Source organism: Podarcis raffonei, chromosome 8 (assembly GCF_027172205.1).
Source record: "Podarcis raffonei isolate rPodRaf1 chromosome 8, rPodRaf1.pri, whole genome shotgun sequence".
NCBI classification, from domain to species: Eukaryota; Metazoa; Chordata; class Lepidosauria; order Squamata; family Lacertidae; genus Podarcis; species Podarcis raffonei.
In genome coordinates, this window is record NC_070609.1 from 2,900,666 (window position 1) to 2,913,546 (window position 12,881).

At 50.1% G+C, this 12,881-nt stretch overlaps 1 protein-coding gene across 1 annotated transcript in view; it reads left to right on the plus strand.

Moving 5' to 3' along the window:
* Positions 1-4,780, plus strand: part of LRFN1 (leucine rich repeat and fibronectin type III domain containing 1) — a 155,340-nt gene extending 150,560 nt beyond the window's left edge. The window contains exon 3 of the mRNA XM_053397629.1: positions 2,553-4,780. Coding sequence (XP_053253604.1) covers positions 2,553-3,429 — 877 coding nt within the window. The 3' untranslated portion in view covers positions 3,430-4,780. The remainder of the gene's footprint in view (positions 1-2,552) is intronic.
* The last annotated feature ends 8,101 nt before the right edge of the window (positions 4,781-12,881 follow it).

The window sequence follows — 12,881 nt, forward strand, 5'->3', positions numbered from 1 at the left end:
GGCGCCTAAAGATGTATAGTGAAGGTGCCAGGCGAACTTCCCCAGAAAGAGCATTCCGCAGACGAGGAGCCACCACAGAAAAGGCCCCGTTCTCATTTTGATGCCCTCTGGACCTCTCACAGAGGAGGCACACGAAGAACATAAAAACAAGATTAAAGGAATCTCCTGGTTATTCCAATCCTACTAACAATTTTAACTGTTTACAATGGTTTTTAAGATAATTTCCCCCAATATTTATTAAAATTTTGGACTTCCTGATTTCTGATTTTTCCAGTCATTTTTGCCATTACAGCATAATCCATCAATGTAATCTTCCATTCTTCTCTGGTCGGGACTTTATCTTCTTTCCATCTCTGGGCCAATAATATTCACGCAGCCGTGGTCGCATACATAAATAAACTTTTCTGCTCCCTTGGGATTTCGGCACCTAAAATTCCTAAAAGAAAGGTTTCGGGGGGTTTTAAAGAAAAAGTTATTTTAAATATTTTTTTTCAATTCATTATAAACCATTTCCCAACTCCGTTTTAAGGAAAGATGCCAGGTAGGGTTAGAATCATGGAATTGTTGAGTTGGAAGGGACCCCTGAAGGACATTTAGTCCAACCCGCTGCAATGCAGGAATCTCAGCTAAAACATCCATGGCAGGTGACCATCCAACCTCTGCATTAAAACCTCCAAGGATGGAGAGTTCACAAGCTCCCAAGAGAGACCATTCCACTGTCAAACAGCTCTTATTGTCAGAAAGTTCTTCCTGACATTCAGTCGGAATCTCCTTTGGTGCAATGTGAAGCCATTGGTTCAGGTCCTCTGGGCTCAGAGTGACGGGAGCAAGCCAGTCAGATGGGAGCAAGGATTCTTCAACATCAACTTCGCTGGACTGGTCATGTTATGTGGATGCCTGATGATCGTCTTCCAAAGCAACTCCTCTATTCCCAACTTAAAAATGGAAAGCGTAATGCTGGTGGTCAACAAAAGAGGTTTAAAGACCGTCTCAATGCAAATCTTTAAAAATGTAGTATAAGCACCAACAATTGGGAAACATTGGCCTGTGAGCGCTCCAGTTGGAGAACAGCCTTCACCAAAGGCATCCTGGGTTTTGAAGACATTCGAACTCAGGACGCAAGGGAGAAACGTGCTAAGAGGAAGGCACGCTTGGCAAATCCACACCGTGATCAACTCCCGCCCGGAAACCTATGTCCCCACTGTGGAAGGACGTGTGGATCCAGAATTGGCCTCCACAGTCACTTACGGACTCACTGTTAAGACCGTGTTCATGAAAAACAATCTTACTCAGATATGAGTGATCGCCAAAGAAAAAGAATATATGATGATGATGATGATGATGATGATGATTCAGAGAAGCAGAAACTAACCTGTTCCATCTTCCATGTGACTTCAGATATTAGAGGATGGTTATCCTATCTCCTCTCAGTCTCTTTTCCAGGCTAAACATGCCCAACTTCTTCAACCGTTCCTCATATGGCTTGGTTTCCAGACCTTCAATCATCTTGGTCGCTCTCCTCTGCCATCTTCCAACATAAAAAGGGCTGTCATGTGAAAGATAGAACAAGCTTGTTTTCTCCTCCTCTGGAGGGTAGGACTCGAACCCACGGCATCAAGTTACAAGAAAGGAGATTCCGACTAAACATTACTTTCTGACAGTAAGAGCTGTTTGACAGCGGAACGGCCTCCCTTGGGTTGTGGTGGACTCTCCTTCCTTGCAGATTTTTAAGCAGAGGTTGGGTGGCCATCTACCATGGATGGCTGAGTTGAGATTCCTGCATTGCAGCGGGTTGGACTAGATGACCCAGGGTCCCTTCCAACTCTACAATTCTATGATTCTGTGAGAGTTAAATAATAATAATAGTAATAATAATAATAATAATAATAATAATAATAATAATTTTTTATTTATACCCCACCCTTCCCAGTTCAAAAACTGGGCTCAGGGCGGCTAACAACAAATTTAAAACACTTTAAAACACTTAATTATAAAGACATCATATAATACAATGTGAAAACATGAATGACAATAAAATTCAAAAATCAATTCGATAATCCCCAAGGCTAGCTGGCTGAATTGGTCCTACTTGGGCCAGCGAGGAGACCAGGGGAGAATTAGCTGTGGAGTCTCAGAGCGGGGAATCTTCATAAAAGGGAAGGGAAGGGAAGGGAAATAAAAGATCAGGCTGAATTCAAATTAAAGGCCAGCTGGAATAGCTCTGTCTTACAGGCCAAGCGGAAGGAGGTTAAATTCTGCAGGGCCGTGGTCTGCTGGGACAGAGCATTCCACCAGGTGGGAGCCATCACTGAGAAGGCCCTGGCCCTGGTAGAGGGTAGTCTGACTTCCTTAGGGCCCGGGACCTCTAAACTGTGGTTATTCATGGACCTTAATGTCCTCTGCGGGGCAGACCAGGAGAGGCGGTCCCGTAGATACGAGGGCCCTAAGCCATGCAAGAATGAGGCCCATGGGAGAGGAAGGAGTGGCTGGGTGCTGTTTCTAACCCTCAATTTGTTTGATCCCAATGTCTCCTTCTCTCCTCGCCCCCCCAGGATGATCCCCTCGTCCAGCAAGACCTTCCTGGTGAATGACTTGGCGGCCGGCCGGGACTACGACCTATGCGTCCTTGCCGTCTACGACGACGGGGTGACATCCCTGACGGCCACCCGGGTTGTGGGCTGCGTCCAGTTCACCACGGAGGGCGAGGCCACCCAGTGCCACTCGCTTCACACCCAGTTCCTGGGGGGCACCATGATCATCATCATCGGGGGCATCATCGTGGCCTCCGTCCTGGTCTTCATCATCATCCTCATGATCCGGTACAAAGTCTACAGCGGGCAGGAGGAGCACAAGAAAGCCAAAGTCAGCAACGTCTACTCGCAGACCAACGGGAACCAGCCTCACGCCCACGCCCTTCCCTGCTCGGCCTCCAAGGACAAATACGAGACTCTCCAAGAAGTGGCTTCCAAGGAACCTCCTCCGAGGGGAGACGCTGCAGGAGAGGCGCCCAGCCGCCAAGACGTTGCCTTGACGGAGCTGGACAGCCGAGGAGGCTCCAAGATGGCCACCAGCCTCCAGACGGTGGCCATCTTGTCTTCTGACGAAGGGCAGGCAGAAGGTGCCCTGAGGGGCTCGACGGTTTCCTTGTGCTTGGTCAAGGATGCCGGGTCGGGGCCGCCGTTGCGGGCCAAGATGGGCGGCGGTGGTGGCGGTTTGGTGGGGTTCCCCGCGCGCGAGTTGTCCAGGACTCACCATCACCGCCACTCCTTCGACGGGGACTACTCGCTGTTCCAGAGTCACAGCTACCCGCGTCGGGCACGGACAAAGCGACACATGTCCACCTCGCAGTTGAACTCTGACGAGGACCCCCTGAGCCACAGGAGGGTCACTTTTAGCAGCACAGAATGGATGCTCGAAAGCACAGTCTGAAAAACGGGGGGCGGGGGGGCGGGGAGGGGGGACGGACGGACGGACGGAGGGACTTGCCGGACGCACAACTCATTGGGGGCAGAGCAACCAAGGAAGGGAGGCAGGGAAGGTGGCTGGGGGGGGGGGAGAGAGAGAGACGCAGGCCGAAATATTCACGGGGGGCAAGGGGCGGATCCGGCCCGCCCCCCCTTTGCCCCCCAACCTCTTCCGCAATCGACCGCTCGTTTCCAGAATCTCCTGCGGCGGTGCCTTAACCGAGCCACAAAGAGCGAGAGAGAGAGAGAGAGAGATTGAGAAGAGGAACTGAACCATGTTTTTTTTCGCTGAAAGGGGGAGAAAGTTCAGTTTCCAGGAAAGAGGGTGTTGGGAGAGAGAGATAGGGGGGGCTGTGGATGGTTTTAGGGGTGCCAGTGCTCAAGAGGGTTGGGAAAGGGGGAGGGGGGTTGGGGGTGGCGGGAGGCCAAGGAAAGACACATATGCACAGATGACACGAAAAACTAAACAAAGATCCTTTTCTTTCTTTTTTTCCCTTTCCTCCTCTTTATGCATTAATAACTGTTCCAATAAAAAAAAGGAGAGAATTGGGGGGGAATTATTTCAGGAGAGAACTGAGCATAAGACCACAGAAAAACTACTAGCGGGGTGGTGGTCCGACTTAAGGGAAGGGGGGGTCCCCCTTTCCATTTGCTGCACACCCCACCCCCAGGACCCACGGAGACAATATTCGGTTACTATATTTATTGTATCTGGCTGGTCTAGATAAAAAGAAATTCTGTGTTTGGTGTGTTCATTCATCGGAAAAGTCATTTGAGCTCGTCGACCAACACCCCCCCCCCCCCGATTTCCCTGCCTTCGCCCACATTTCTGCCGGCCCACCCCTCCCTCCCCACTCGCCCAAAATCTATGGTCCTCCATTTCACCGGCCCCACTTCCAACATTGATGACACCCAGCCCCCCCCTTTCCTTTTCCCTTAAAACCTCTGAAATCCACCCTGTTCCCACCCCATTTAAAGTCATGCAAGACTCCTCCCTCCCCTGCAACTTCCCCCTCAAAAATGTCCTCTTCTAACTTCTACCCAAACCATGACTCTCTTATTTCTTTTCAAGGTCAACCCCCCCCCAAAAAAAACAAACATTTGAGTGTTGATGAACACAAGTTTTTACATTAAAAACCTGTGCCTGCCACACCCGGCCATCGCCATGACCTCTTTGTCCCGTCCCGTCCCCCCCCCGCCGCCATCATCCATTCCCCGCCCTCCCAGTTCTCCCAGTGCCATCCAGCTCCTCTTAATCCATCACAGGGTGTGGCTGCTTTTTCGGAGGTGATTAAATCTTTTGTGTGTGAACTGCAGCCTAGTCTGGCTTATGTTATTCCTGGGGTGGGGGGGACAGGATATGGACTCGGGGGGGGGGGTTGGAAGTGGTGGCAAACAGGTCCAAGGACACCCAGGGAAAGGCTGCGTTCGATTTCAATCTAATGCATTTTGCCAGAATTGTAGAACTGTAGAGATGAACGAGACCCCAGGGGGTCATCTAGTCCAACCCCCTGCAATGCGGGAGTCTGGGCCCAAGAACCCCTGGCACTCCCTGGCACCCAACCTCTTGTTTCAAAGCCTCCAATGAAGCAAAGCATCGCCTCCCCAGGTCTTCTGTTCCACTGTCAAATAGCTCTCATTGTTGGAAACTTTGTTCTTGATACAGTGGTACCTTGGTTGTTGAACTCAATCCGGGAGTCCATTTGATTCCCGGAGCCGTTCGAAAACCAAGGTGTTGTTGTAAACAAAATCTGCTTCTTTTCCCTTATGGGGTATCCAAGAGCCCATATAGAGTCCTTACGTAGGTTCCCTGTTGGTAGGAGAAAATAACAGAGGCCAACCTGAGAATATTGAGAAGCAAAGCAGCTAGTGAGCCTGATCTTTATTGAACTGTTGCAACAGGGTCCTCACGCACCACACACAGGAGAGAGGAGGAACCCAGAAAAATGGCGCAAGGCCTTATATAGACTTTTGAAATTGCCACCCTGTAGATCAAGACCACCCCTAGATACATCATACCTACATCACAGAAAAGGCGGTCTAAAACAGAAATTTGAATGTTGTTTTTCCTGTTTGCCAGATTATCTGATTGCCTTTCCTGATAGTCTGTCGCCAATTAAAATGCTGATTACTCAATTCCTGAGACAATGGGAAGCCTCCCTGCCCCTGCCCCTCCCTCCTTGCAGGGAAAACATTTGGTCAGTTGGGGAATCAAAATGGTTTCAGGTCGGTCTTCCTGTGCTGATCTATGTATATGCTTAGTTGGTACACTTATGAACATATATCTAAGACCTCAAAATTCCTATCATAGCGTGGCTTCCTGTTGTCTTTGTCCATGGAGTTTTCTTGTAAGGGATACTAGAGTGGCTTGCCGGTTCCTGCTCCAGGTGGATCACTATGACCTGTCCATGTTGGGTGGCCCTGCACGGCATAGCTCATAGCTTCTCTGAGCTATTCAAGCCCCTTCGCCACGGCAAGGCAGGTGATCCATGAAGGGGATAGATCAAACCTCTCCATTCTGAAGGAAATCAGCCCTGAGTGCTCACTGGAAGGACAGATCCTGAAGCTGAGGCTCCAAGACTTTGGCCACCTCAGGAGAAGAGAAGACTCCCTGGAAAAGACCCTGATGCTGGGAAAGATGGAGGGCACAAGTAGAAGGGGACAACAGAGGACGAGATGGTGGGACAGTGTTCTCGAAGAGACCAACATGAGTTTGACCAAACTGCGGGAGGCAGGGGAAGACAGGAGTGCCTGGCGTGCTCTGGTCCAGGGGGTCACAAAGAGGTGGACACGATTAAACGACAACAAAGCGTGGCTTCCAATTGGCTGCAGGAGCTTCCTGCACTCAGTCGGAAGCCACATCGGACGTTCGGCTTCCAAAAAACGTTCGCAAACTGGAACACTTGCGGTGTTCGGGAGCCGATTTGTTCGGGAGCCAAGCCGTTTGACAACCAAGGTACAACTGTATTAGCAGGCATCTCCGTTCTTGCAGATTGAATCCACTGGTTCAGGTCCTCCCCTCCAGAGTCAATTAAAGATGGCTCTCATATCTCCTGTTGGTCTCCTCTTCTCCAGGCTAAACAGACCCAGCTCCCTCAACCGTTCCTCACAAGCTTGGCTTCCAGACTCTCCTCTGCACACCTTTCAGCCTGGCAATATCCTTCTTTGACTGCGGTGACCAGATGATGTGCCCAGTTCACAGTGTACATTTTCTGGGCTTTTAAAGTGGCATGCAATGTATTAAAAATAATAATAATTTATTATTTATACCCCGCCCATCTGGCTGAGTTTCCCCAGCCACTCCTGGCGGCTCCCAATCAAGTGTTAAAAACAGTACAGCGTTAAATATTAAAAACGTCCCTGAACAGGGCTGCCTTCAGATGTCTTTTAAAGATAGGGTAGCAGCTTATTTCCTTCACATCTGAAGGGAGGGTGTTCCACAGGGTGGGCGCCACCACCGAGAAAGCCCTCTGCCTGGTTCCCTGTAATTTGGCTTCTCGCAGGGAGGGAACCGCCAGAAGGCCCTCAGAGCTGGACCTCAGTGTCCGGGCTGAATGATGGGGTGGAGATGCTCCTTCAGGGATACTGGGCTGAGGCCATTTAGGGCTTTAAAGATCAGCACCAACACTTTGAATCGTGCTCGGAAACGTACTGGAAGCCAATGCAGATCTCTCAGGACCAGTGTTACGTGGTCCCGGCGGCCGCCCCCAGTCACCAGTCTAACTGCTGCATTCTGGATTAATTGCAGTTTCTGGGTCACCTTCAAAGGTAGCCCCACGTAGAGCGCGTTGCAGTAGTCCAAGCGGGAGATAACTAGAGCATGCACCACTCTGGCGAGATAGTCTGTGGGCATGGAGGGTCTTTGCCTGCATACCAGGTGGAGCTGCCCTGGACCCAGAATGGACCTGTGCCTCCATGGACAGCTGTGAGTCCAAAATGACTCCCAGGCTGCGCACCTGGTCCTTCAGGGACACAGTTGCCCCATTCAGGACCCGGGAGTCCTCCACACCCGCTTGCCCCCTGTCCCCCACAAACAGTACTTCTATCTTGTCAGGATTCAACCTGTACTGTTGGATGTGCACAGGAAACCTACCACACACACACCCAAAATTTAAATGCCACAAATTTGCCTAGTATTGGCAAATGCAGTCTTATGTTATGTGATGCCAGAAGATTAATCACCTTCCTTTTAACTGATTCATCGGCTGAAATCAATCTGCGCGTTGCCAGGCCTCAATAGAGGAGGCTTTCTAAAGGATGCCACATGTAATTTTGTCTGAAAGAAGCTCCCATCATTCTTAGGCCAACCAGGGATATATATTTATTTCATTCCCTCTTAGGACTAGCATACCAGAGCCAAAGATCCCTTTCAAGTTCCAGCCCAGCTAATGAAAATCGAAGCCTAACCCATTATTAAAGCAAACCGGTATTTTAATTCATTGCAAGAAGGAGGCCGCAAGCGCTGCGCGTGAATCGTTTGCAAAATGTCGTAATCAGTCGCGTGGCATTTTTGCTGTGACTTAGCTGCGGGGCTGATAGAGGAGTTTTAGTACAAAGTATCTGGAGGTTGGAGAAAGCTGCTGTACACAGTATTGTTAATGGAGAAATCTGAGGGCTCCCTTCGACAAAAAACAAGGACACCAGCCAGGAATACCAGAGCAAAACAGCAGCCAGTAGGCTTGGTCTTGATTGAAGACTGTCGCGACAGGACTCCCACCTGCCACAAGGTGGAACAAGGTGGAAGCCCCAAACAAAAGAGAACCCAAACTTTTATTAGCTGCTAATCCCCATGTTACACCTCCCCAAACTACATCACGGTTACATCATGAAAGGGGAGGTCTGGTGGCAGGAATCTGAGCATCCTGGACCCTGCCCCATGGTTCTCCTTGCCCTCCACCAAACACCCATCAAGTGGAACAAAAGAGGTATTTACATTTCCCTGTTTCCCAGCCAAGTTCATCACACCCCTTTGTCTTCATCTGGGTTTGTTATTCTGGAATGGCTACCTGTCTGGCACTCAGGTATCAGGAGGCCAGGAATTATCCCTCAGGCAGAGGGGCTGCTGAGGAGCTGAGCTCACGTGTCTAGATGAATTTCTGAAGTTTTCCCTGTGATCCAGTACATAGATGCATTTATCAGTGAATTCTTACATTTGAATAGATAGGAAGAAACTGTGAAGAAGTGTTTTGTGGGGACAAATCACAAAAGTCACAAAAGTGATTGTGCTGGTTTTGGCAGTGGGCTGCATGTGCATGATATCTGCTGGAGGGGCAACCCCCCCCAACTATACATAAATTCCTGCAACAGTATATAGGAAGAGCCTGCAGGATAAGGGGCCAGGATTCCACCTAGTCCAACCCCCTGTTCTCACAATGACCAAACAGATGCCCCAATGGGAAACCTGCCATCAGGATTCGAACACAAGACCCTTCGCCCCTCCTGCTGTTTCCAGCAACTGGTATTCAGAAGCTTGGCTGCCTCCAACCGTAGAGGCACAGCCAAGCTGTTCATAGTAGCCATTGATAGCCCTCTCCTCCGTGACTTTGTCGAATCCTCTTTTTAAACCAGGCTTCCTCAACCTCGGCCCTCCAGATGTTTTGAGACTACAATTCCCATCATCCCTGACCACTGGTCTTGCTCGCTAGGAATCATGGGAGTTGTAGTCCCAAAACATCTGGATGGCTGAGGTTGAGGAAGCCTGTTTTAAACCATTCAGATTGGTGGCTTTCACTGCCTCTTGTGGCAGGGAGTTCCACAGGTTAACCAAGTGCTGTATGAAGAAGGACTTTGTTTTACCTGTCCTGAATCTTTCAGGTTTCCCCAGCCACTCTGGGCAGCTTCCAACAAAATATTAAAATACAGTAATCCATCAAACATTAAAAGCTTCCCTAAACAGGGCTGCCTTCAGATGTCTTCTAAAAGTCTGGTTGCTTTTCTCTTTGACATCTGGTGGGAGGGCGTTCCACAGGGCGGGGGCCACCACCGAGAAGGCCCTCTGCCTGGTTCCCTGGCTTCTCGCAGCTTTCTCAGTGCCAGGTGTAATTTTCTAAATTTCTGTCCTGTTGCCTCTGACCCACCTTTTCTCTAAACTACAAAGTGCAATCATGACCTTCGGCTGCATTCATTCAGCAGTTTATTCCATTTACCCTGACGTCTCCCTATCTCTTAATTTCCGTATTCTGTTTGTGCTTTCGCAAGACGTAAAAGCCACTTCTGAAAATCAAGTGGAAGTCCAGCTCTCCATAATCATCATCTAATAATAACAATAACAACAACAACAATCTTTTCATTTACCGTATTTTTCGCTCTATAGGACGCACTTTTTCCCCTTCAAAAATGAAGGGGAAAGGTGCGTGCGTCCTATGGAGCGAAGACGCCATAGCCCCGCGACCCTCTCCCGGCTGGAGAGGTGACGCGCGGCTATGGCAGCATCCTCTTTAGCCACCCGCCACCTCTCCAACTCGGAGAGCGCGTGAGGGGCTAAAGAAGCCATAGCCCCGCGACCCTCTCCCAGCTGGAGAGGTGACGCGCGACTATGGCAGCAGCCTCTCCGCTGCGCCTTTCCGCTGCTCCCTGACCTGCTCTTTGGGGCTGGTGGTGGGCTTCCCCCTGCCAGCCTCAAAGAGCAGGTCGAAAGGAACCTGAAGCCTGGAGAGTGAGAGGGGTCGGTGCGCACCAACCCCTCTCGCTCTCCAGGCTTCCAAGGTAGCCGCCTGAACGGCACCTTGTTTTAGAACGGGAAAACAAGAGCGGGAAAATTCTCCCCCTCTCTGCGCAGCGCCTCCTGCCGCTTCGCTGAAGGGTCGCTGGGCAGAGAGGGGGAGAATTTTTTTTTCTTGTTCTTCCCCCTCTAAAACAAGGTGCGTCCTATTGTCTGGTGCGTCCTATGGTGCGAAAAATACGGTATATCCCAACCATCTGGCTGGGTTTCCCCAGCCACTCTGGGTGACTTACAGCCTATATAAACAGCATATATAAAAACACACCAAAACATCAAACATTAAAAAACAGAATATCCTAAACAAGCAACAAACAAACCAGTAAATCAATAAAAACCAATAATAATAATAGCAACAATAATAAAAAGTTTACAGTTATACCCAAATTAAAATAACTGCCAACCCCAACTAAACGTTTAACCAACACCAATCCAACCAAAACAAAACAGAGAACCATTTAAAACATTGTAAAGCATTTTAGCCAGTCGCCCCAACCCAAGAGTTGTTCCAGCAATCTCCCAGGGGCCCCCCAGGAGCCTCTTTTAGCTGTTCAGGGTGAGTGTGGGCCCTGCCCCCTAGGCCCATTCTGAGCAAGCACAAGGAGAAGACCTTGGAAGTGCTTTGAAACCCATTAAGCCCATTCTGAGCAAGGGCAAGATCTCTGGGAACCATTAAGCCCGTTCAGAGCAAGGGCAATATCTCTGGGAACCATTAAGCCCATTCAGAGGAAGGGCAAGATCTCTGGGAACCATTAAGCCCATTCAGAGCAAGGGCAAGATCTCTGGGAACCATTAAGGCCGTTCAGAGCAAGGGCAAGATCTCTGGGAACCATTAAGCCCATTCAGAGCAAGGGCAATGTGAAGATCTCCTGGGAGGTGTTCTTGAGAGTGCAGGAGAGCTTGCCAGTGGTAGAGCTGGGTGGACAAAGGTGGAAAGCGATGCTGATGTATCAGGATATAAGGGATTATAGGAGCCAACAAGGGCAAGACCTGTAAAGTTCTTTGAAAACCCAGCACGATGAATTGAAGGCACCTCTCCCAAGGCAGGACATCGGTGGCACTGTGGGTTAAACCACAGAGCCTAGGACTTTGCCGATCAGAAGGTCGGCGGTTTGAATCCCTGCGACGGAGTGAGCTCCCGTTGCTCGGTCCCGGCTCCTGCCAACCTAGCAGTTCGGAAGCACGTCAAAGTGCAAGCAGATAAATAGGTACCGCTCCGGCGGGAAGGTAAACGGCGTTTCCGTGCGCTGCTCTGGTTCGCCAGAAGCGGCTTAGTCATGCTGGCCACATGACCTGGAAGCTGTACGCCAGCTCCCTCGGCCAATAAAGCGAGATGAGCGCCGCAACCCCAGAGTCGGTCACGACTGGACCTAACGGTCAGGGGTCCCTTTACCTTTACCTCCCAAGGCGGCTGGATTCCCTACTTCCCCTGAACATAGACTGATTCAAGAAACCTTTTCTTGACTCCTTCATACAGAGTCCCCTTCCCTCCCACCCAGTAGCTTCTGGTCTCCCTGCATTGCTGGCATGTAGCTGTTAGCTGCTAATTACTTGCTTGCAAATGCCATTTCCATGTGTTGACCTCTGCAGCTTCATCCAAATACGCTTTTCCACTATCAGAGGGACCAGGTGCGATAGCCTTGCAGAGCTCATCCATTCTTGGAAATGAGGATGGCTGCCTGCTTGCTTTGGAGCTGATGAACAAGGGCAAGCAGCCGAGTGGGAAGAGAAGTGGTTTTTTGTTTTGTTTTCTGTTCCAGGGATTCATTTTTTTCTTCCCTGGTGAAGGAACAGCCTTGAAATGGTCGCCAGACCGTCTTTGCTGCATCAATCGCAGATGGTGAGCTGCACAAACGAGTTTCCTCTTGCGCCTTTGCGTGCTGGACAGTGAGAGAGATTTTTGCAAGCTCAATATCACCGGCGTGGTCTGCCTGAGGTGCAGGAGGCAGGAGAGGGGGATGAAGACGGGGCTGTGGTGGTGGTGGGGAAATAAAATCCACCATCATTTCTTTTGCATGTATTTGAGCCAGCTGCAGTAGTCCAAAGGCATCACCGAAGGAGTAGGTTTTGAGGAGGGATCCGAAAGAAGGTGGAGGTGGCAGCACTCTGTAAGCCCGTTCAGAGCAAGGGCAAGGAGAAGAAAGACCTGTGGAGTACTCAGGAAACCATCCAACCCATTCAGAGGAAGGGCAAGGAGAAGACCTTTGGAAACCGTTCATAGCAAGGGCAAGGAGAAGACCTTTGGAAATGGTTCAGCCCATTCAGAACAAGGGCAAGGAGAAGACATTTGGAAACCGTTCAGAGCAAGGGCAAGGAGAAGACCTTTGGAAACCGTTCAGCCTGTTCAGAGCAAGGGCAAGGAGAAGACCTTTGGAAACCATTCAGCCCCTTCAGAGCAAGGGCAAGGAGAAGACCTTTGGAAACCGTTCAGCCCATTCAGAGCAAGGGCAAGGAGAAGACCTTTGGAAACCGTTCAGCCCGTTCAGAGCAAGGGCAAGGAGAAGACCTTTGGAAACCGTTCAGCCCATTCAGAGCAAGGGCAAGGAGAAGACCTTTGGAAACCGTTCAGCCCGTTCAGAGCAAGGGCAAGAAGAAGACCTTTGGAAACCGTTCAGCCCGTTCAGAGCAAGGGCAAGAAGAAGACCTTTGGAAACCGTTCAGCCCCTTCAGAGCAAGGGCAAGGAGAAGACCTTTGGAAA